The sequence below is a fragment of the Tauraco erythrolophus genome, chromosome 6 (genome assembly GCF_009769465.1).
Source record: "Tauraco erythrolophus isolate bTauEry1 chromosome 6, bTauEry1.pri, whole genome shotgun sequence".
NCBI classification, from domain to species: Eukaryota; Metazoa; Chordata; class Aves; order Musophagiformes; family Musophagidae; genus Tauraco; species Tauraco erythrolophus.
Window position 1 is genome coordinate 69,470,015 of NC_141470.1, and position 23,765 is coordinate 69,493,779.

Genomic DNA, 23,765 nt, shown 5'->3' on the forward strand with positions numbered 1-23,765 from the left:
GCAGCAGGTTGAATTCCCGACCGGATTTAAAGAATAACTTCGCATTTCATGCCGTGCCACTTCGGACGTAACAAAGCCACAGGGCCCGCAGTCCCTTGGCCAAGTGACCATAGAATTCCCCCCCATCTCCCAAAAAACCTTTCCTGAGTTTTCCCCACGCTCTTTCATAGAGTTATCCCAGCAGGTAGCACCTCCAGACAATGAATTTAGGTGTTACACAGAACTGAACTTAAAAAACGGCTTTTATATGGTAAAATATCTTCGGTGCAGTTTGTCTGAGAGTTTCCACGAATTAAAATAATACGGAAAAAATAAACACAGCTGACATGCATTTGACTCTGTCCCAGGCAGCAGCTTGCAGTGAGGCTGCAGTAAGAATAGCTTGGTCTTCCCACTCAGCTGATAAGCGGTTCAGCTCACATCGTTTCGCTGGAACACATTATCCTCACCAGCAATCACGATTTACTGAAACATGTCAGGATACACCCATGGAAAACATGTCTCTACACAGCTTCCACGAGGTTTAACACTGAAATCTGGGCATAAATATATATATATATATTTTTTTTTTTTTTAAAAAGGAAGTGTGCCTGCTTTGTAATGCTGTCACTTGCTCATTCATAAAAGTACCAACAATGTGACTGGTACAGAGAGTCGACCACATTTCCAATACAAATAAATCACCCCGCTCACCTCAACCACCGATAACTCCGCTGCAGAGCAAAACTGGAGATAAAAGGCTTTTGCCTGGAAGCAATTTTTCTTAGAAGCAGGAATAAACCGGGCCAGCCCACTAAAGCTACATAAAGAGAAAACAGAGAACTCGGGATTTTTTCTCCTGTTTCAGGTATGTCGGCCTCCAACATTTTTCGTCCTTCAAGATATAAACCACGCCGCTTCCTTCCTATTTTTCCGCACGCCAAAGCTTAATGATTTTAATGATTTTTGCAGCGCAACCGCCACCTGCCCGACTACGACCGCTGTCAACTCCGTCTACCGCGCTCATCTCATCGGGACGGCCGTAATCACGGAGTAATTCCATAATTACCAGGACGATCTCTAAATGGGCTGGATCCCGCAGCCTTTCCTGGGGCGAGGGCTCTCTCCGGCCCCTCTGCCACACTTTGCTGGATCAGGGATTTCGGAGAAGCGGGGAGCGAAGGGCACTGGGCTTTCCTGGCCCTTCCCGCGCCTCTTGAGGGGCTGCCATTAAACAGACACACCTAAGTCCATACAGTAAACATATACGCGCTCCATGCATTAAGATAGGTGCGCCAGGCAGGCAGCCACGCGCAATTTTCCACGGGAAAAGCGAACGCCCGCCGAGGACCGAGCCCAGCCCGCTGACGGGGCGCAGACCGCGGCTGACACCGCCGGAGCGCCTCGGCCCGCCGGCCCCGCTCCTCCCGACCCCGACTTACGATCGTTCCGGGGTCGCGCTGCGCTCCCTCCCCGGGGAAGCCGCTCGCAGGGCGGCCCGACCCGCGGCCGCCGAGGCGCGGGGGTGAGGGAGGGCGGAGCGGGGAGGCCGCCGGCACCTCCGCGGGCTCTGGCGGGCGGCGGGCAGCCGGGCTGAGGCGGCGGCGGCAGCCCCGAGTCCGCTCAGCCGCCGGGGCGGAACGGCTGTGAGGCGGCCCCGGCCCCGCCTGCCGCCGCCATCCCCGCTCCCCCGGCCGGGGCCGGCCCCGGCCCCCACCCCGCCTGCGCGCAGCCCCGCCCCGGGCTCTGACGGGGCAGGCCCGGCCCTCGGGGCGGGCGCGGCGGCGCCGAGCGCGGGAAGGCTGGAAGCGGGCGGCGGGGCCGGCGCGGTGAGCGGGCGGGAAGGACGGACGGTGCGGCGGCCCCGGGTCTTCGCCTCGCCCCGGCGGGCGGAGCGGGCCGTTGTCCCGGCGCGGCGGAGCGCCGCAGCCTCTGGCGGGGGGCGGCGGGGGGTCCCTGAGGGGCCGGCGGGCGGCCCGGCCTGGCTCGGCGCCTGAGGGCCGGGCCGGGCCGGCGGCACCCAGCGCCCCGTGACCTGTTTTTCCCTCCCGTTTTCTTTCCTGGTTCCCTGGCGCCGTGTCCGGCACCTGCCGGGCTGGAGCCCCCTCGGGCCGAGCGGGCACGGCTGGGGCCGAGCCCCGCGTCCCCAGCGCCGTGCTGGGTGGGTGTCCCGGCAGCTCTGGCCTTGCCCCGCCGTCTGAGGCTCTTCCCGAAGCTTTTTCTTTTTAAATGTATTTTGTTTCTCCCTCTTTTTGCCCTCTGTGAATAGACAGGTGAGAGCGAAGATGCCTTCTGCGCAGAAGCCGATGCGGTACGGCCACACCGAGGGGCACACGGACGTCTGCTTCGATGCCACCGGGAGGTAACTGCCTCGTGCCTAGAGACCAGGGCGAGGTGGGGTCTGGGCAGGGATGGGGCTTGTTCCCTGTCCGTTGCTTTCTCGGGAGTTTCTGTGCCAGCCGCTGCTGGGTGAGGTATTGGGCTAAATGGGTTTATGGCCTGGCTTGGTCTGGGAAATCCTTTGGGTTTTGCCTGTGTCGAGAACTGGCTATAAGGCACATGTTTTGATGTTCCGAATTTCGAAGTGATTCTCTTCACTGTGAGGGTGGTGAGGCACTGGCACAGGCTGCCCAGAGAAGTTGTAGCTGCCCCATCCCTGGAAGTGTTCAAGGCCAGGTTGGATGAGGCTTGGAGCAACCTGGTGTAGTGGAAGGTGTCCCTGCCCATGGCAGGGGGGTTGGAACTAGATGATCCTTGAGGTCCCTTCCAACCCAAACCATTCTATGAATCTATGATTGACATATAACTTAACTGTAAGCCTATCTATATATATGCTTATATATATAGTGTGTATATATATATTTAAACTCTATATGCACTTTTATAAGAGTGTCTTGATAGAATCTAGCAGAAATTGATGTAGTGTGGGAGAAAACATGTTCACATAGGCACTAAAAAATGTAGTTGAATAGAGCCAATGTTGGGCTCGCTGTCTCTTTGTGTCATTTTTGCACTAGTTCCTGAATGTATAAATGTAAACTAAATATTTGCTGTTACCTTTTTATCCATTAAAAACAAAAGGTAAAACAGAAAACAAGCCCTCTCAAAATTAACTCAAGGGATAAGTCTTTATATTGAGTATGGTTTAAGTCCATATTCTCTTATTCCTTTCTTTGGTTCTTTAGCCTTGGTGCAGAGACTGCTCTTAAGAGTCAGTCTAATAACGATCCCTCAAAGCCACAAAAAGCCTTGTTTGCCTTTCAGTGCAAATGTTTAAAAAAGGATGCAGACAGCTCTGCAAATACCACTAGTCCGTTACTGCTGGACTCCCCCGCATCAATATATTCAATATCAACACCCTGTTGTGTTGTTGTCAAAGCACAGGCCTTACAGAACTAAGAGCAGCAACGTCACGGCTTCACCACTGGTTTTGTAACGTTTTGCTGTTTAATTAGAATTTTTTGGGACTGCAAACAACTTTAGAAACAAAGAATGCAAGGCTTGATCGTGAGTTCATGATGTCTTTAATTAAAAATCCTGTGCAAACTTCAGTATATTTGCTCTGTGACTTCAGCTTATTGTTTACTGCATTAAATTTGTGAACATTAAGTCCAGCAAACTTGAATTCCATATTAACTGTTTTTGAAGGCCTGGAACATGTTAAGCTTGTTAAACTTCAGTCAAGTATGCGTTAACGCTCTTAGTTTTGCCCTCACCTTTGTAATCAGCTGTAAGGTAAGTTTTCAAAGGCTTAGGAAGCAATTAAATGCCCAGTTCTTAGAGAAATCAGTGCTTATTATGTTCTTTGAAAAGTTCACTCTAGGTTCTGGAAAAAGTGGATTGACTGGTAATATCTAAGGGTCAGTTCAGATGAGTGCCAGGCCTAGGCAGTTACCAGAGACTCAAAGTACTGTGTTATGCTACCAGACGTGATTTTTTTGTTCCCCCCTCATGTTTAATAAGTTAATTAGACATAATAAATGCAGATATTCGCTGTATCACGTAGTATGTATTGTGTGTCAATTAGAAAAAAAACCCTAATGCTTTAGTAACATTTTCATTTTGGGACTGAAAGCCGCAGTGGCTGTCCTTCCCATTCCTGAATGTTAACAAGTCCTGTCTCTTTCCACAGCTGCATTGTCACTTGTGGCAGTGATGGAGATGTCAGGATTTGGGAAAACCTGGATGATGATGATCCGAAGTCCATTAATGTGGGAGCAAAGGCCTATTCGTGCGCTCTAAAGGTATCGTGGTTAACAGAATTCCTCTAAGTTGTGTCATGCTGGTGTTGGTACCCAACATGACCGTACAGATGCTGTTTTTTCAAGCTCAGGGATGCTGCTCGTGTGGTTAATGTTAAACATATACTAGGATAATATATGGAAAAGGGCAAGGATAGTATTGTGCGTAGCACATTTTGGTTTGATGTATGTTAAATACGTAGATCTTTGTCTTCAGATTAATGTATGGAAAAAATAAATTCAATGTTGTTTAGCGAGTTGCAGGTGTTTAAATTTGACATATGAACGTATTCTATGTTTATGTCTAAGTGAAAATATTAAAGCAGCATCGAAAACATAATTTCCTGAAATACACAGGAATTTTAATTGGTTAAATATGCCTATAGACTTTTTGAATATTTTAACAAAATTAAGTATTTTGTGTAAATCAAGAATACTTCTGGCAGTTCATTTTACCCCATACAGGATTGTAAAGGAGTGTCGTGGTTTAGGCTGACTGGCAACTAAAGGCCACCCAGCCACTTGCTCACCCTCCCTCACCCCAGGGGATGGGGAAGAGAATTAAGGGGGAAAGGGGAAAGAGACCTGTGGATTGAGATAAGGGTAATTTAGTGCTACTACTACTAATATATAGAATCATAGAATGGTTAGGGTTGGAAGGGATCTCAAAGATCATCTAGTTCCAACCCCCCTGCCATGGGCAGGGAAATCCTCCACTACACCAGGTTGCTCAAAGCCTCATCCAACCTGGCCTTGAACACCTCCAGGGATGGGGCATCCACAACTTCTCTGGGCAACCTGTTCCAGTACCTCACCACCTTCAATGTAAAGAATTTCTTTCTTATATCTAACCTAAATCTGCCCTCTTTCAGTTTAAATCCGTTGCCCCTTGTCCTATCATTACAAGCCCTTGTAAAAAGCCCCTCTCCAGCTTTCCTGTAGGCCCCTTTAGGTACTGGAAAGCTGCAATAAGATCACCCCGGAGCCTTCTCTTCTCCAGGCTGAACAGCCCCAACTCTCTCAGCCTGTCTCCATAGCAGAGGTGCTCCAGCCCTCGGATCATCTTCGTGGCCCTCCTCTGGGCTCGTTCCAGTAGCTCCATGTCCTTCTTGTGTTGGGAACTCCAGAGCTGAACACAGTATTCCAGGTGGGGTCTCATGAGAGCTGAGTAGAGGGGCAGAATCACTTCCCTCGACCTGCTGCCCACGCTCCTTTTGATACAGCCCAGGATACGGTTGGCTTTCTGGGCTGAATATGAATATATACGTATGTATAATGATAATAATATATAATATATACAAACAAGTGATGTACAGTGTCATTGCTCACCACCTCTTGACCAAGACCTGTCCTGTCCCAGGCTAATGATCCCAAAACAGATAAGTCCTGACACCACAATCCCAGAGGAGTGAGAGGCCCAAAAAGAGGGCAAGAGAGAGAGAGCACTCAGAGTCTGAGAGCAAGAGCCCATCTTCCCAGCTGACCCTCATTTTATACTGGGCATGACACTGCATGATCTGGAATACTTCATTGGCCAGTTTGGCCCTCAATCCTAAGCCTAAATTCAAATTCTAAGGGGAGTTGTGGGCCCTCTGTCCCAGCCATGCTCCCCCCCCAGCCTGATGTGCTCCTGCACACTGGCAAAACATGGGAAGCTGAAAAGTCCTTGAGGCCTCAGTGCCAACTGTAAACATCAGTGCGCTGTCAACGTTCTTCCCATAACAAATCCCAGACTAAATCCAAAACATGGAGCTCTTCTAGCTGCTGAAAAGAAGAACTAAACTGTCCCAAACAAGGAATTATTCCTTATACTAAACTTCTGTAATTTTTTTTTTCCCTCCTCTTCCTTCACATTCAGTTATACTCACTTCTGACCTTGATCTCCTTTCTGAGAAACAAACCCAGCAGATTAAGCTAATTATGCAGGGAAAGTTTTAGTCTGTTTCAGTGTTTTCTCATGATATGAGTTGCAAAAAGTTTCCCAGCTTAAGATGTGATCAAGTATTAGGAAAAAGAGCCACGAGGTTGTTTTATGGGGGTCTGTTTGAAGGTTCAGGGAATTATGATCTATGTTGATTAAAAATTACTTTCACCAGTGCAATGTCTGTCTTTTTTTTATAATTGGTTGATATTTCACTCTCAAAATGGGCGTTTAGCCCAAAGATGCCTCTGACCCACTGTGCCCAGAGTCAGAACAGGACTCTGGCTTGCATAAGTTGTAAGAATTTGTGACAATGCTGACCAGAGGCAGTTCTGAAGTCTGACTGACTGGCATTTGAAGCATAACCTGCTCTGTTTGTCTTAATATTAAGGCAGTTCCTTTTAATATATCTTTCAGGAGTCGTTATTTGTGAAAAATAAAACAAACAATAAGGGAAATAAGTTCCTTAAATCCATTTATATAATACAAGATAGTTCTCTTTACAGTGGATGTTCATGTATTTAGTTTGAGAATTCTCACAGTGTTACCTTTATGTGCCGTTATTCTTCTGTCACGTTAGTAATCGGCGATCCAAAATGATGTCTTTGTGGCAACAGAAGAAGAGAGGAATTCCAGAAGCCCACATCAGTTCTTCAGATATTGTGTAGTTAACTGTGCAGTGATAAAGGAAAATTTTTAATTTGTTGTTCAACTGTTTGTGATTTTTGGACAGGAGTATGAAAGAGGAAATAAATAAGAATTTATATATGTGTATTATATTTTTAAAATAACCATTTGAAACCATATTCAAAACTATTACCTTGAGTGAAACCTTTTTTTTATATTCCTTTTAACATATCTTAAGTGTCTGTTCCTCAGTACCTATATAATCTGTTTTCATCACTGATTTTTAGGGTATTTTGCTGTTGATTTTCATCAAGTTACTTACCTTTTCATAAACCAAGTAGGGGGACTTGAATGAGTTCTCTTAGCACACCAGTGGCGGAGCTAGAAACTGGTAAAACTACTAATGAATACAGGAGGGAAAATCCTGGGTTGAATTTTTGACAGAAAAATGACAGAAAAATGCTGTGCTCTTAAGTTTGTTGTAAACTGCTTTTAGTTTTGAGGGATTTTTTATTTTGAAACAGTGAGATTAAAAATATCTTTGTGAGACTTGACTTCAGGAACTCTTATTGCAAAAATTATTCTTTGTTAATGAAAATGTCACGAGGAGCTGATCTGAGATGTCGATGGAATCTAGGTAATAAATCTCATCTCTTAGGTTATTTAGTACTGGCTGCTGCTTTGTTTGTTTTCAGGATTTTTACTAGCACTGTAGGCAACTTTTAAAAAAGCAACACCTTGCCTTCCAACCCCAAACCAAAAAACCCTCAAGGAAATAAGGCATTTCTTTATTTGTATATTTCAAAAACTTACTGCTGTGTAAGACAGAGGAGTAGTATTGTTATTTCAAAAAGAGATGCTACTTTTCCAAGTGTAGGGCAATTATTTCTTTTGTTTTGCACTTCGTTTAATCTGGATTCATTTTTAATAAACATCTGCCTTCTGTTTTCTGAAAAGAACTAAGCTGTAGTTGGTGAAATTCTTGTCTTTCCTGGTGGCATTTAACTGAGAAGTTTGGTCCAAGGGTGCCCTCTCCTGATACTGCAGCATATTAATCGAAAAAGGATGCAGGATTTTTCCTGTTCTGCGAGCTTTCTTGCCTGTGTAAAGGGAGTGAATTTTCCATCCACCTGAAGAAGGTCGGATAATTGTTTCTGAAATTCATTAGTGACTTGGAATGACTTGGAATATTCCTTATTTTAGTAAAGATACAAGTTGGGAAGGCCATGATGCAGAGAATTGCCGTACAGTTAACGTAATAAATGTTAAGTCTGCTGAAGGAGTTTCAGTATTAAATCCAACAGGACTACAGTCCTGTTTCTACAGGACTGAAGAGAATAATTTTTCTGTTTTTTAATAGTTTGGTTAAAGTGATAAAGTATTAAAGTTAGTGTGTTTGTCTGTATTTTCTGGAGAAGAAATAGAAGTTAAAGAATATTTTCCCTACTACTCTTACTGTCAGACCTCTTTTGGAACTACTGAAGTTGATCTGCCCAAATATTTGGAACATCAGAGCAGTTTTTTTGGCTCTATGGGCATAAATGTGTTTTAACTAACAAATTTTATGATGGATTTTTTTTTTTTTTTTTAGAATGGAAGACTGGTCACAGCAGTATCGAACAATACTGTTCAGGTACATACATTTCCTGAAGGAGCTCCAGATGGCATCCTTACTCGTTTCACCACGAATGCAAACCATGTCATCTTTAATAGTGATGGTACCAAAATTGCTGCTGGATCTAGGTAATTTCTGCCTGATAAGGAAAAACACTGCTGTTGTTCAAAATCCGTCAACTTAGAATCATAGAATGGTTAGAGTTGGAAGGGACCTCAAAGATCATCTAGTTCCAACCCCCCTGCCATGGGCAGGGACACCCTCCACTACACCAGGTTGCCCAAAGCCTCATCCACCCTGGCCTTGAACACTTCCAGGGATGGGGCAGCCACAACTTCTCTGGGCAACCTGTTCCAGTGCCTCACCACCCTCAGAGTGAAAAATGTCTGCCTTATATCCAATCTAAATCTCTCTTTCAGTTTAAATCCATTGTCCCTTGTCCTATCACTACAAGCCCTTGTAAAAAGTCCCTCTCCAGCTTTCCTCTAGGCCCCCTTTAAGTACTGGAAGGCTGCAATAAGATCACCCTGGAGCCTTCTCTTCCCCAGGCTGAACAAACTTCCTCTCATGCTGATTTTTACCAATGAGATCATTAATCCACATACCTCTGAGGGTTTTAAAGTGTTGCCAGATGCTTTCTAGGGGAGGAGGGGAAGAAAGGAATGAAAAGGACTTTAGGAAACAATGCTCTGAGAGATACTGGATCTACCAAATAATTTAAAATGGAATTCTGGTGTTGTGAAATAACTCGTTTTTTTTTAGGAGACTTGAGTGTTTTCAGCTTTCAGTCTTATAATGTATAAGCATCAGTGTTCGCCCCTATGGATCTCATTGCAGCATCTTTTTGTTACTGTTTGCTAAAGGCAACGTCTTGAGAGTTGAGGATCGTGGTGCTGCAGAGGTGTGTACACATGCAAAAGTTAGGTGGGTTCTGATTTGTGTGAGTGCTTGGAGCCGTTCTCTGGCATAAGCATCATCACCGTTCTGCCAAATGGTAACAGATGGCAGCTGCAAGACTTGCCTGAGGGGCATTAATTGTGTAGTTTAGTTAATTTCTTAGGGCAGCATGTTTGCTTTTACATAATATACTCCATTCCGTTAACGGAGATGGCAAAACAGCAAGCAGGCAATATTTGATGGATGGACCACTCGGTGGATAAGGAATTGACTCAATGGCCGTACTCAGAGAGTAGTGGTCAACGGCTCGATGTCCATGTGGAGACCGGTCACGAGTGGCGTCCCTCAGGGGTCCGTGTTGGGCCCGGCCCTCTTCAACATCTTTGTCGGTGACGTGGACAGTGGCATGGAGTGCACCCTCAGCAAGTTCGCCGATGACACCAAGCTGTGTGGTGCCGTCGACACGCTGGAAGGGAGGGATGCCATCCAGAGGGACCTCGACAGGCTGGAGAGGTGGGCCCGTACCAACCTCATGAAGTTTAACCAGGCCAAGTGCAAGGTCCTACATCTGGGTCATGGCAATCCCAGGCACAATTACAGACTGGGTGGAGAATGGATCGTGAGCAGCCCTGAGGAGAAGAACTTGGGAGTACTGGTGGACGAGAAGCTCAATATGAGCCAGCAATGTGCTCTTGCGGCCCAGAAGGCCAACCGCGTCCTGGGCTGCATCAAGAGGAGCGTGGCCAGCAGGTCGAGGGAGGTGATTCTCCCCATCTACTCTGCCCTCGTGAGACCTCACTTGGAGTATTGCGTCCAGTTCTGGAGCCCCCAACATAAGAAGGACATGGACCAGTTGGAGAGGGTCCAGAGGAGGGCCACGAAGATGATAAGAGGGCTGGAGCACCTTTCCTATGAGGACAGGCTGAAAGAGTTGGGGCTGTTCAGCCTGGAGAAGAGGAGGCTCCGGGGTGACCTTATAGCGGTCTTCCAGTACCTCAAGGGGGCCTACAAGAAAGATGGGGAGAGGCTGTTCAGGAGGGCCAGCTGTGATAGGACAAGGGGTAATGGTTTTAAAATAGAGGGAGGTAGATTCAGGTTGGATATTAGGAAAAAATTTTTTACCATGAGAGTTGTAGAACACTGGAACAGGTTGCCCAGAGATGTGGTGGATGCTCCATCCCTGGAGACGTTCAAGGCCCGGTTGGATGAGGCCCTGAGCAACCTGATCTAGTTGGAGATATCCCTGTTCCTTGCAGGGGGGTTGGACTAGATGACCTTTGAAGGTCCCTTCCAGCCCTAACGATTCTATGATTCTATGATTCTTGTTCATTTATTAAAGGCTCAGGTGGTTCTTAATTGGATTTGGTGAACTTTTTTGGTCACTGTAGCTAACTCAGGGTGTCTGCTTGTCTCTCCGCTGGAATTTCTCCTCTGTCCCCACGGCAGAGATGGCAGAGCATTGCGTCTGCTCCCTGTCTCCTCCAAGTGTGGACTGAACTAGAAGGCAATTTGGATGAACGCGCTGGACTGTGAACTCTGACAGCTGCGGAGCAGACGCACCATCCCCCTAAAACTGGGAGGCTGGACAGCTGGGGACAGTAACCACTCTAATCTCTAAATCTGACAGGGATCATGAGTTTGGGCCTTTTGCCAGGGCTTGTTTCTGAGGGAACAGCTCTGCCCCAGGATCTGTCTTTGATTAAGAGAGATGAGGCAGACGACGAGCTCTTTTCTGTTTCGAAAACTTTTACAAAAACCCAGTACTTCTGCAGCCTGCCCTGGGCTCTCGCATTAGGAAAAAGAGCTCATAAGACTGTGAGGTCACCCCTCAGTGTGGTCTTCTCTAACATACTGAAGAAGAAGGTGACAGCCATGAAATGAAGGAATGCAGCTAAGAATTGCCTTTAGTTGTCCCAGATTTCTCCTTTTTTTTACATAAAACTGAAGTTTGCAGACTTCATGTAAGTTTAACATCCAACTGGCTGCCAAAGTTCACATGAACTGTTTGAAAAATAGTTGTGTGGCTTCTTAAATAACCAAAAAATATCCTGTTGCCTGTGGGTTTTTTTTTTTCTTTAAAGTTGTCTTGCATTGTTTAAGGGTGCTAACATAATTTTAGTTGTCTCGCAATATAGCTTATAGACTTCCTTTTATGACTGGTTAGCATTAGATAGTTGACAAAACTGAGGTTGTGTTTCTGAATATAGTTAAAGTAATGGTTAAATCTGTAGAATTAGGACATAAAATTAAATTTCTTTCTGAAGGTGTTGCAATGAAGTATGAGAGGGAGTGGTACTGAAAGATCGTCCCTGGAGCTCTTTGGCTTAGAAGTTAGCCTTGATATTTTGAGTTAAGCTGCAGTAGTGTCTGTAGTTTTGGAGGAGGGAATAAAGTTGTAGAAAAATCTGTTAATGTATCTGATACACTAAATGGTCTTAAAAAAAGTCACAAAATAACCTATTTTCTCTATCTTTTTTTTTTTTAAAAAAACAGGTGACCAAATAATTACAGTGATGAATATTGGTCCTGTTCAACAAATGGTTCTTGTTAAGTCAGCTCTCTGGCATCTAAACAGAGGTTTTCATTAGGTCATATAGAATATCATATTAAACAGGTATATGGTCTGCGTGCATATAACATCCTCTTCAGAGAGTAACCATATTTTATGAACTTGAACGTGAAAAAAAATTATTTTCTGATGAAAATAGTCTGGCCTTGCTCCTGTTGTAGTAAGCCTCAAGATTCTCTTTTTCCTTTAGATGATACAGTGTTGAGAGCCATAACTTCTCCAAAAGATTGTTATTGCCCAATTTTTATTGCCATAAACATGTAGTTTGACATTGTTAATACCAATGTTAATGCTTTCGTGTCTGTGCTGTTGTGATCTACAGTGACTTCATGGTCAAAGTGGTGGAGGTGACTGATAGCAGCAAGCAGAAAACGTTCCGAGGACACGACGCTCCTGTTTTAAGCCTCTCTTTTGACCCCAGGGATGTTTACCTGGTAAATGCCCTTTCTCATTTACTTTCTACTTTGAATCTCCTTTTCCCTGGGAAAGAAAATGAATATATACTTTTTTTTAAAAAAAACAAAACAAAACAGTGACTGGGCGCACGAGGCTCTTATCATCAGTAAGGTCAGCTGAAATGAAGTAGTGTGTCACAACTTGTTGCCTTCCAGGAGAACTGTCTTTGCTGTGCTACTCAGTTACTGTCTGTGCTCTTCTGGAATATAATGCTGATCTGATTTTAGAGGGGAAAAGATGGCTTACTGAAGAAATGTAATGTTCATTTTGAGCCTCTTTTGTGAATCAGCAGCTCGCTTGGATTATGAGGGTTTGTAATTACAGTAGCCTGGAGTTGAGTACAATTATCAAGATGACAGTATTAGAAAGTTTTAAGTATTAAAATAGTTTAAACAGGAAGGCTTTCTTTTTAAAACTGCCTATATATTATTTGTCTGTAGCATTGGTTGTAGGGATTTTTAAAATTTTGTAACGTTAAGTTCTCTATGTCTTTAATCATTAATTTGTTTACGAAAATCTCTTACATAGGCCTCGGCGAGCTGTGATGGTTCCGTCAGAGTATGGAAAATTGCAGATCAGGTAAAAGGCCTGCCTTTTGGAGCTAAGTGTTTCGTAAGAAATCCGGGATTTCACAGACAGCGAGAAGAGCTGGACTGAAATAACCCTTCTGGAATAGGGTTTTCTTTTTGGGAAAGCAATCTAACTACACTTCACAGAATACTTTTTATCTACTTCTGGGAGAAATTCCAAAGCCTGATTATGAAATGTTGCCTGAGTAGCTGTGGATTTTTCTTCCTGTCTATGGAATCCCTGCTTTCTTCCATTCATCTTTCTTCCTTGGCCAACGTTGTGTATTTTGCCCTCGGCACGTTCCGAAATAGCGCTTCTGTGTAAGGATAGCAATCGACATCGGATTCTTTATTTCGGAATTTCAGCTCATTGCTTTCAGGGTTAAGGGAGGATTTTTGTTCTAATAAACAACTACCTAGGTATATTTTGGTTTTCTGTTTTTTTACCAAGTTTCCTATGAAATAATAATTTTCAGGGTTGTAGACTGACTGGTAAAGGTGGAATGATGCTCTGAGGTGCTACACAGTGTTGTCTTTTATAAGTGATCTGGTTCCTTAGTCTGGTTCAGAACATGATTACTGTGACCTGAGATTGAGATACATGTTCCATGTGCCAGGATCACTGAGATAATGCCCATAATGGTAACGTTTTTCTTTGATAAGGGACTTTGGACACAGTGTTGCTTCAGTATCTCCTGCTCTCTGCCTGTGGCACAAACCCTTAAGTTTTCTAAAAACCTGAGGTTCAGCTCAGTGCATTTCAACCTTTTCGATTTGAATGAGTTTAACGCTATTGACAAGGCTATTCTACTTTTTTGCTTGTTTGTTACAGACTTCACAACAATTTCTCAGAAGGAGGATGTGAATCACAGCTTGAAGAACATAAATTATTAGAAATATAGTCTTTGGGCTCAGCTCAGCTATACTTGGCTCAAATAGTTCAGAGCCTGTATGAAACGAGTATTAATGAGAGAATTAGATTTAGTCTCTGCTCTTGGAACTCTAAGGAACTTGAAAAAGAGAGTTTCAGATGAATGCTTAAATAAGGCAATTCTGCATATGTGCATGAGATTATTTTTGCCAAATGCCATTATCTGGAATAAGAATTCATGTGGAATTATTCCTGTAAATACAGTTGAAAATGTACTCTTGCACTTGTGGATTGCTGCTTTTTCGAGACAACAGCATACTTCAACTGTAAAATCTCATGTTCCAGACTGTCAGTGGGTGCCTTTTGGGGCAATTACACTAATTTGTCCTTGGATTGTGGCAGTGTGATATAAGTATCCGTACTGTGATTTGAGAAGATAGCCATTCATTCTTTATTCTGCTGTGGCGGGTTTCAGGCTGATGTGTGTCACCTTGCTGCAGTTGATCTGGGTTTGACAAATACATTTTGGCCAGATTTCTCTATAACCTAAAAATATGTGAGCTCATTTATTCTGTACTTGATTAAAAACACTTGTTCTGTGATCTTGTTTCTGTTACAAATAGTTGTATTGTCATTAAAATAGTTGCAAGCCTATATTGGCAAGGTATTTTTTCAGTAGGTTTTGTGTTGTGGGGTTTTTTTTAAGACAGTATGTACCATTGTATTTAGATGAAAGAGATTATTTCAGTTTCAGAAATTATATGTCTGTCTTCATTTTAGTTTTTTTTTCTCACAGTTTTCCTTTAAGAATTTGTGTTATACAGTAGATTTTCACAGAGCTAGAAAACTCATTTTTTTTAGTATTTTGTTTTCAGACATGCACGACAAGCTGGCCGCTGCTGCAGAAATGTAATGATGTGATAAATGCCAAATCAATATGCAGGCTTGGCTGGCAACCTGACAGTGGGAAAGTAAGTGACATTGTTTTAACCACATCTTGATCCTTCTTTTCTCTTTGGGAGTCCAACAGTAGAATTCAATCTGGGCAAGGCCAAATTGCAGCCCAAATTCCTGGGACCAAGGAAAATATCTGGGGTGAAGTTCACTTTTAGGAAAAATAAAAACCTGGAAATGGTTAGTTGCTGAAGCTCCAGGCTGTGTTTGGCAGTAGTCCAGCTGTCAGCCCAAAACAATGTTAAACAGTCATGTTGCACTGAATAGGAAGGAACATTGTACACAAGGGAAATAATCAAATTGCTCACAGCAGAGCATCCATGGAGTTCAGTCTTTCTTTACTGTGAGTAAATTCCGCCCTATCAGAAATCTTGCTCTGTAAATATTTCCTTCGTAAGTTGTTCCGTTTCCTTTCACCTGAAGAATTAAGTTAATTCTGTTGTGACTGAAGGTGGTGCTAGTAGTACATACTACAGGTCTCGTGCATGGTGTGTGTACTGCTGCGTTAGGACTACGTGTGGGTCACTCACTAAAACAGGTTGGGAGTTACTATCGATGTCTCTGTAGCGAGTAACCCAGGACACCTCTGCAGCATCTGTTAATGCAAAGAGGAGCGGAGAAAGGAGCAGATAAATAGATAAATAATAGATAAATAAAGCAAAGAAATGAAGTGAGCCTGTATGAAACAAGGCATGCCTCACCATATTGAAGAAAAGGAGAGGGAATTGAGAGGAAGTTGGCCACTTGGAAAAATTGTTTTACGGCTTCTGTTCTTGCCTGTGATAATAGCGTGGCAGAATCTATCCATCCTTTATTGACATTCCAGTATACTGGATCTGAAGAGTATTTCCTGGTGTTCTCTGACAGTTCTTACCCAAATAATCTTCTATTTCCCTGACTTAGCCTTTCTGTCTGTCTACTCGTGTCCACTCTGCAAAATACCTGGCCGCTATGGTAGCGTTAGGTGTAAGTTTTCTGTCAGAGAGAGAATGTCCCCTGCAGTAAAAATTATTTCAATGTCCACATTGCTTAAAACCAAATACTTCAGGTTTTAGGCTAATTCTTCACACATACACATATTTAAAATGTGAGTAGTTTTCTTGCTTCTCTTACAAAGCAAACTGTTAGAAGTCTTTAAAAATCCCCAATCCTAAAACAATAAACAGGCAGTAACACTTATGTAGCTTTGTGACAGATTAAATGAGCTGTTTTAGGAATCAGCTATTGAAATGAAATTTATGGAGAAATTGTAACCTGATCAAAAGAGGTTTGAGGAAGGAGGGAGGGAAAAGGGGAACATGAGCCTTGTGCTCAGAGCATTGAAAACTATTTTATGTGTGTGTTAGCTCTTTCATAAATAACAACTTCTAACCTTATGGTGCAGCTGTCATTGTCTTCGGTTTTCTGCCAGAAAGAAATAAAGATTAAAATGAAACCATGCATGCTTTGCTTTGTTGCCTGTGGAAAGCTTTAAAAAAACCCCTGGAATTCAAGTTACTTCAGCTTTCTTTCCTTTCTCAGTTGGCTAGGATGCTAGAGAACGATTAAATACTGAGACAGTGGCAACTGCAATACTTCTGAATGAAGGAGCTGTGCTATTTGAATGTTCTGTTTGAAAGGTACCTTCTTCTGAATTGTGCCATTCTTGTTTCCTTTCAACAGCTGCTGGCAATTCCTGTAGATAAAGTTGTTAAACTGTACAGAAGAGAAACCTGGGATAGTCAATTTGATCTGTCAGATACATTCATCACACAGGTAGGTACATAAACCAGGTGAATCTTCCATAATTTAAATCTTATTCTGCTACAAATTATCTCTTTTTTTTTTTTTTTTTTCCTCCTTTCCCTCTTGGTAATGATTGCTTACATTTTCTATTTCATTTCTGATCCTGTTACTTTTATGTTGGAAAACAAGGCAAGAGATACTAGATGAGTGTCAAAATCTTTGTGTCGCTCTGGTTCTCCTTTTTCATTTATAGTAGCCCACTGGATTTTTAAGGTCTACCGGTGAGTCACCAGCTGCAGCTGAAGAACATCTGTTTTCACAAATTGCTCTAAATACATCGCATTTTAGGAAAAATGTCAAGAGTATTCTCTCTGTACAGAACAGAGATAGCAGTTGTTCACTTTATATTTTATTGAGCTAAAATTTAGCTATGTAGTAGTCCGAACTGTGCCATCTTCTTTCTTTTGCCATTGTTACATACACTTGGAAACCTTTGGGTTAAAGAGGACCACTTTCCTACTGTTGTGAAGATACAGACGCAGAGTCTTGGATTTTAATTTATGAAACGGTGTTAAGTTCTGTCCTGATTTTGACTGGGATAGAGTTAGTTTTTCTTTTTAGCAGGTACACGAGCTCTGTGTTTTGGTTTTGGTCTGGAATTCGTTGTCAGAAGAATGTTGACAGCGCACTGATGTTTATAGCTGGTACTGAGACCATCAAGGACTTTTCAGCTTCTCACGTTTTGCCAGTGTGCAGGAGCACAACAGGCTGGGGCTAGCATGACCAGGACAGAGGGTCCACAGTTCCCCTTAGGATTTGAATTTAGATTTAGGATTGAGGGCTAAATTGGCCAATGAAGTATTCCAGATCATGCAGTGTCATGCCTGTTACATAAAGAAGGATTGACCAGGAAGAAGGATTTTTGCTCTTCTGGGAACTCTACTCCAAGGGTGTTCTCTCTCTGGGCCTCTCACCCATCTGGGATTGCGGTGTTGGGAGTTAACCTGTTTTGGAATCACTTGCTGGGACAGGACAGACTTTGCTCACCAGGTGCTGAGCAATTGCACTGTGCATCACTTGTTTGTGTATAGTACAATCATTATATATATTCATATCTTATTATTATAATGATTGCTTTTAATTTTATATTATTATTATTATTATTATTATTATTATTATTATTATTATTATTATTATTATTATTATTATTATATTGTACTTAACCCACAAGTCTCCTTCTCTTTTCCCCTTTAATTCTCTTCCCCATTCCCCAGGGGTGGGGGAAGGTCAGTGAGTGGCTGTGTGGCTTTTAGTTGCCAGCTGGGCCAAACCACCCCAAGTTCAAAATAAATAAAGCTATGTTTAGTGCTGAGTTAGCAAAATATGCTCTGCTTCTGTCTACTTGTCTAGGATCTGGTTTTGTTTGACCTCATGACAGCGTTTAATGACAGAAGCTGAATATTCTCCAAAAACAATAAGTGTACTGTCTTGAAAAGAGTGGTTCTTGCAGGGAGCTACCTCAAGCCAGCTCTAGTACAGGAGGCCAGATGTGATTTGCTAATAATCATTATTATTATTTTTTTATTCCAAAATATTTTTTCATTTCAAGCTCCAAAATATGAATGCTCTGTGTGCATTGGTAATATTTTAATTTTTTGTCTATTTTGTACTTTTTCCTTAGCCCTTGAATGTTGTGGCCTGGTCTCCTTGCGGGCAGTATCTGGCAGCTGGAAGCGTGGATGGGAGTATAGTGGTATGGAATGTGGAAACCCACGAGTGCGTAGAGAGGTACTCAGTGTTATTCCGTAAATCCCTAAGTACATGTTTTTCCTTCAAATAGAATTCTGTTATCTTTTCTGTAAAACTTATCAGTGCAAATGTAGGACTCTGCCTCTGGAAAAGCCTTAAGCTTTACAGGGCAAATCTGTTAAGTTTTCTGCTGCTGTTCCACTGCAAATGAGCACCTCAGGAGGCAGCGTATGAGGGCTCAGATTGAAGAATACCGTCTGCCTGGCCTCATAGATGGTCTCCCAGCTGGTGGTAGAGCTGGGAGCGCACCTCAGAGAGGGAGCCAAAAGGAGCTGAGCGAGATCTGGGTGGCACTGGGAGGCAGGGCCACCGCTCAGGCTAGGCTTGAGCAGAGGAAGCAAGAGGAGGGCTCTTGTGCAACCCGAGTGAGGTTCACTAGTCTTGCAGTTCGCATGCTGAAGGGAGTTCAAGGGCTGCCATGTCACTTCCATGTTCTACAAGCAAGCAGCTTCCAAAAGAGAGTAACTCTTGGTGGTAGGTAGAAATGTGGCGTTGCTTTGCCTTCCCCTACCATATCCAGTATGCACAGAAGTATCTGGTTCATATACTGTTGTCCTTTGCATAGCTAAAGGATCTGGAAACATTTCATTCTTAGAAGTAGAACAGGGAAGGAACATGAATGTGGATTTTGTTCAAATCCCATGGTCTAGTTTTCTGTGTGCAAATAGCTTTTATTACTTTTTAATCTAATAATTGATTAAAGGATCGTTTTGATGGTAAAAAATTTTCCTCACATCCCAAACCCCAAGATCATGGGCAGTAAGATGTATTTTCTAAGGGGAGAGGGAAATACAGATACATCAGTCAGCCATCCTCACCTGTAGGCAAAAAAGGACAAACTGACAAATTGCACATTATCTTGGTTAGTTAAGGCTCTTTCTTTCAAAAAAAAAAAAAAGAGAGGAGGGAAGGTGGGGGGGGAGGGGGTGGGGGGAAGAAAATATATTATTAAGTTAGGTAGGGAGGAAGAGAAGAGACGATTTATCTGTCTGAATATTTTGGCTAAGAAACAGAAACATGATTGTTATTGTAACACCTATGTTTAGGAATTGAAGACAGATTATGTAAATAATTAATGGGAGGAATTTTTGTGAGAATAAAGGCTGGAAAAGATAGAGGATTAACTCATCAGTTTGATACAAGAGAAACAACTGAATGTTCTTTTTATAACTGGATGGTTCTGGAATGTGTGACTGCTGGGGAATTACTTTTGTCTTTTTCACATGCATCAGGAAGCTCTTGTTTTAAGAACATGATTCTGTTTGATTTTTTTAAAGCTTAAGTGATTTCCTGCACAGAAAAGGGAGACCTGCTGTATTTTTTTATAGTAGCTGTTTATGCCAAAGATAACCTATTAATTATTTTATTACGCGTGACATCACTGTAACATCACTTTTCAATAGTAGCAAACGTTACCGCTTTTTACAATAACTCTTCTGGATGTTTCTGCCCTGAGCAGCTTCTGCAAATCTGTTATTTTATGTTCTTTTTAGGATGAAGCATGAGAAAAGTTACTCAATTTGTGGACTAGCATGGCACCCCAGATATAGGCAAATTGCTTATACGGATACTGAAGGAAATCTGGGCTTGTTGGAAAATGTCGGTGATGGAAAGAAACCGAACGACAAGGTGATCAGTATCAATTATTTCTTAAATTAACATCATTATTTAGGTTACCAAATTACATTGAACGTTCTGTATCGTGTGTTGGAAGTTCCCTCTTGTGTGTTAATTCATTCTTTGAATACCATGTCCAAAAGAAGTTTTCTGATAACTGTTAATCTGGGTTTAGGTTGCCAGTACAGTGACAAAAGACTACAACGATCTCTTTGATGGAGATGATGACGAGGACTATTTAAATGGAGATATGGTAGAACCACAGTCTTCCCCAAAGGCTGGAGCTAATGAAGATGATGGTGGTGATGATGACCTTATGCCAACTTCAGGTCATCCGAGACGGGCAATAATTGATGATGATGATAACTCACTAGGTACTGAGTGAACTCATTTTCCAGAGCTCTTTAATGTTGTTATTGGGATGATCTCTTAGCGTTCTCTACTCAGATATATTCTGCCTTGTTTTTCCAGAGAAGTCATGACTCTCTTAAATTTTTTACCTATACTCCTTCATAATAATATGTGTAAAATGTTTTTTTTTTTTAAAAAAAAACTCCTAGATATCGGGATGATAAAAGCTAATTCCACTCTTCTTGAAAAGGAAGATGATGATGATGATCAGACTGGTGGCTTTCCAGCTGCACCACCATCATCTACACAACGACCTTTCTATGATGGGCCAGTGCCAACCCCAAAGCAAAAGCCGTTCCAGTCTGGCTCCACTCCTGCACATCTCATGCATCGTTTCATGGTAAGTCTCGCTGCTGTGTGGTTATGTAGATCTAGTTGCTCTGTTAAATTGTCCAGTTCTCACTGTGTCTTAATCTGATCTTTTCCAAGATTTGTGATTATTTTTTTTAACAATTCACAGCATGAAGCTAAATGGTGGAAAGTAGCTTTGTGTTAATGCAAAGGCTGCGTGATATTATGTTTTGTTTTAGCTGCTTTTGATGTAGAAATGAATACTTGGGTTAAGACAAAAGCAAGCTTTACAGTTTGTACCTGTGCTGTTGAATTCTAGCAGATCTTTATAAAAATTCTTTTTTAGCCTGAACCTGTGGATATTTTTGTGCTGTTAAGACTTGTATGTTATCCCCCACTATTTCTTTCAAAATGCAAGTTCTTCACACTTAATTTTGTAAGGAGAATGATAGCTAAGTAATGAGGATGAAACTAATTTCTGCCTAATTGCGCTGGTTTAGAAACTATAAGTCCTGTCTACATAAGTCTTCAGTCTTCTTCCAGCCTCCTACCTACTGTTGTTTCAGAAGAGAAGGTTGTTGCAAGCTGGTTTAGGGCAGTATGCTTGATGTGTTTTGTTGTTTGTTTGTTTTTTGTGGGGGTGTTCTTTTTAATAGGTGTGGAATTCCATTGGTATCATTCGCTGTTACAATGACGAGCAAGACAATGCTATAGATATAGAATTTCATGATACATCCATACATCATGCCACACACCTGCCAAACTCTCTGAATCACACGATGGCTGACCTTTCCACTGAAGCTATTTTACTAGCCTGTGAGAGTACAGAGGAACTTGCAAGGTAAGTCATGGCCTTGCTCTGCAAGACCCGTACTACGGAATTATTTCAGCTTATTTCAAATATTTTGGCTTTTAATTTCAGCTTCTATTGCTTTTTGAGATTTTTGCCTTCTGATGGTGCTTTTTATTTGTGGGACCACTTTCGAGGAGGATTTTCACACCCACCCACTTGAAGTCTTCAAGAATATTGAAAGATGTATTTTGTTTTCTGAAGTTTTTTTTTAAATCTCTATTTCAAATATGTATATATACTGGAAACTTCATGCATTGCTAGCTCAAAGGAAATTGTAAACATGAACAATAGTTTTTCAGTCTGCTCAGATCAAAGGCAAGTCATAAGGGCTATGCTTTTTCTTTTCACACTGTTGCTAAGGAGATATGTTTGGAGATACCCAAAGAATTAAAAGTGTGAGGAGCACAAGTTTATGAAAACCATAGAAAAATTTAAGCAACTGGGCCAGCTAGACTGTGTTGTTGCATTTAAGAACAATAGCAATGATGTTTCATTGCTGTTTTCTGTGGAACTATCTTGAAGAACTTTATTCTTATTTTCTCACATACTGCATTGTGATAAGTTGAAAAGCACCCTTTAACTTTGAAAGTATTATTTGTATGTGTTGGTTGTCTGACTCTGAAAATGTCAATTTTTTTTTTTCCTCAATGGAAGCGAGTAATCTCTCAAAAGCTGTGGTGTCTGCGAATTGGTCATGGGCAGTTTGCAATTATTCAGATGGCAGAACTGAAGTTCCTAGGTTTTTTTTTTTTCCCCTTGAAAGGTAGCATAATATGGCAGACTTGTAATGAGGGCTGATACTCAAGGATACTGAGTACCTTCAGTTCTTATCAATGTTAATTAAGCAGGACACTTACCTGCTTCCATCTAAAAAAAGCTCCCCTCAGACCTCTAAACTGTCTCTGCTTCAGGCTTTAGAGGCTCTAAATCTACAGTGCTGGAGGTCAAGTTGGCTTTTCAGCTCTTGAATAATAAGAGCAACGCCTTTGCAAATGACCACTTGTAATTTGTAGTTCCTTTCTATGACCATGACAGATTCCAGGTCTCTGATAAAAATGTAATATGTTGGTATATTTTCGGCTATTTCTTCATGTTGAGGTATTTGACTATTGTTCTTTGTCTCTGCTTTAGCAAGCTCCACTGCATTCATTTTAACTCATGGGATGCAAACAAGGAGTGGACAGTAGATATGCCAAAGGATGAAGACATTGAGGCCATCTGTCTAGGTCAAGGCTGGGCGGCTTGTGCCACTAGTGCCTTGCTAGTGCGTGTGTTTACAGTTGGAGGAGTTCAGAAAGAGATCTTCAGTCTCCCAGGTCCTGTGGTGTCTATGGCAGGACATGGAGAGCAGTTGATGATTATTTATCACAGAGGTAGTTTTCTCCTTTCTGTCTTTTTTTTAAACTGGGATTATGTTTTCAATCCTTATCAGTTACTGGCTTCAAACACTGGTTAATTTGGTGTTAATCACCAGAAGTGTTTTCTCCTTCTTCTCTTCTTGATGCTTATCTTCCTCCTCTTCTTGATGATGCTTTTGCTGTCACAACCCACAGATCTTTGACTCCTGACAGCAAAGCCTACATTTTATATTGGGATGCAATAATAACCTGAGGGGGAGGGGAGAATTTTATAACATTGACATTAATAGATTAAACTTGAGTTTCAGATATTCCAGAATGAATTACTGTAGGAAATTAAGGAAGTAGTTTTTATGCATGCTTTGTATGTCCAAAGTGACAAATAATTGCTTGTCAGACAGTGGTATCTGTGGATAACCCTGCATTAGAATTAGCTTTTGATTAAAAACTTAAATTTAGCCAAGAGATAAGACTATTCTTTTGTTTTCTAACATAGTCATTGAACAACTTCTTCCTAGGTACTGGGTTTGATGGAGACCAGTGCCTCGGAGTACAGCTGATGGAGCTAGGAAAAAAGAAAAAACAAATTTTGCATGGAGACCCTCTTTCTCTTACAAGGAAATCCTATTTGGTATGGGTTGGATTCTCTGCAGAAGGTATGAAGTACCTGCACGAGTGATGTTGAGAAATCTTGATGCTATTGGGGGAATTTCGAAGGACAGTTTGGCTAATTAATGCAATTTTTTTAATGGTGATCTTGGGACTTAGACTTTTTTTTCTGATCTCCTCAATACTAAACAAAAGTCTATTTTTCTATTCTTTCAATATACTTATCAGAAATCTTTTAATATGTTTCCAGGGTGAATAGAATACACTTGAATGTTATCAGAACTTGTTTTCCCAACTGGTTACCCTGCTCAGCAAAAGAAATAAACTGCATTAGTACACCATAATAGGCATATTCAACTATCTTGGCAAAGCCCTCCCAAGAAAAGTTGGTAG

The 23,765-nt window shown here is 42.0% G+C and overlaps 1 protein-coding gene across 2 annotated transcripts in view; it reads left to right on the plus strand.

Annotated features, from left to right (window-relative positions):
• Positions 1 to 2,264: 2,264 nt before the first annotated feature.
• WDHD1 (WD repeat and HMG-box DNA binding protein 1) overlaps positions 2,265 to 23,765 on the plus strand; it is a 32,937-nt gene continuing 11,436 nt past the window's right edge. For both annotated transcript variants that reach the window (XM_086613467.1, XM_086613468.1), the window contains exons 1-14: positions 2,265 to 2,341; positions 4,112 to 4,223; positions 8,360 to 8,511; positions 12,172 to 12,283; positions 12,834 to 12,884; positions 14,621 to 14,716; positions 16,362 to 16,454; positions 18,106 to 18,212; positions 19,727 to 19,862; positions 20,026 to 20,224; positions 20,411 to 20,601; positions 21,209 to 21,393; positions 22,537 to 22,778; positions 23,282 to 23,419. In XM_086613467.1, the coding sequence (XP_086469593.1) occupies positions 2,265 to 2,341; positions 4,112 to 4,223; positions 8,360 to 8,511; positions 12,172 to 12,283; positions 12,834 to 12,884; positions 14,621 to 14,716; positions 16,362 to 16,454; positions 18,106 to 18,212; positions 19,727 to 19,862; positions 20,026 to 20,224; positions 20,411 to 20,601; positions 21,209 to 21,393; positions 22,537 to 22,778; positions 23,282 to 23,419 (1,891 nt within the window). The remainder of the gene's footprint in view (positions 2,342 to 4,111; positions 4,224 to 8,359; positions 8,512 to 12,171; positions 12,284 to 12,833; positions 12,885 to 14,620; positions 14,717 to 16,361; positions 16,455 to 18,105; positions 18,213 to 19,726; positions 19,863 to 20,025; positions 20,225 to 20,410; positions 20,602 to 21,208; positions 21,394 to 22,536; positions 22,779 to 23,281; positions 23,420 to 23,765) is intronic.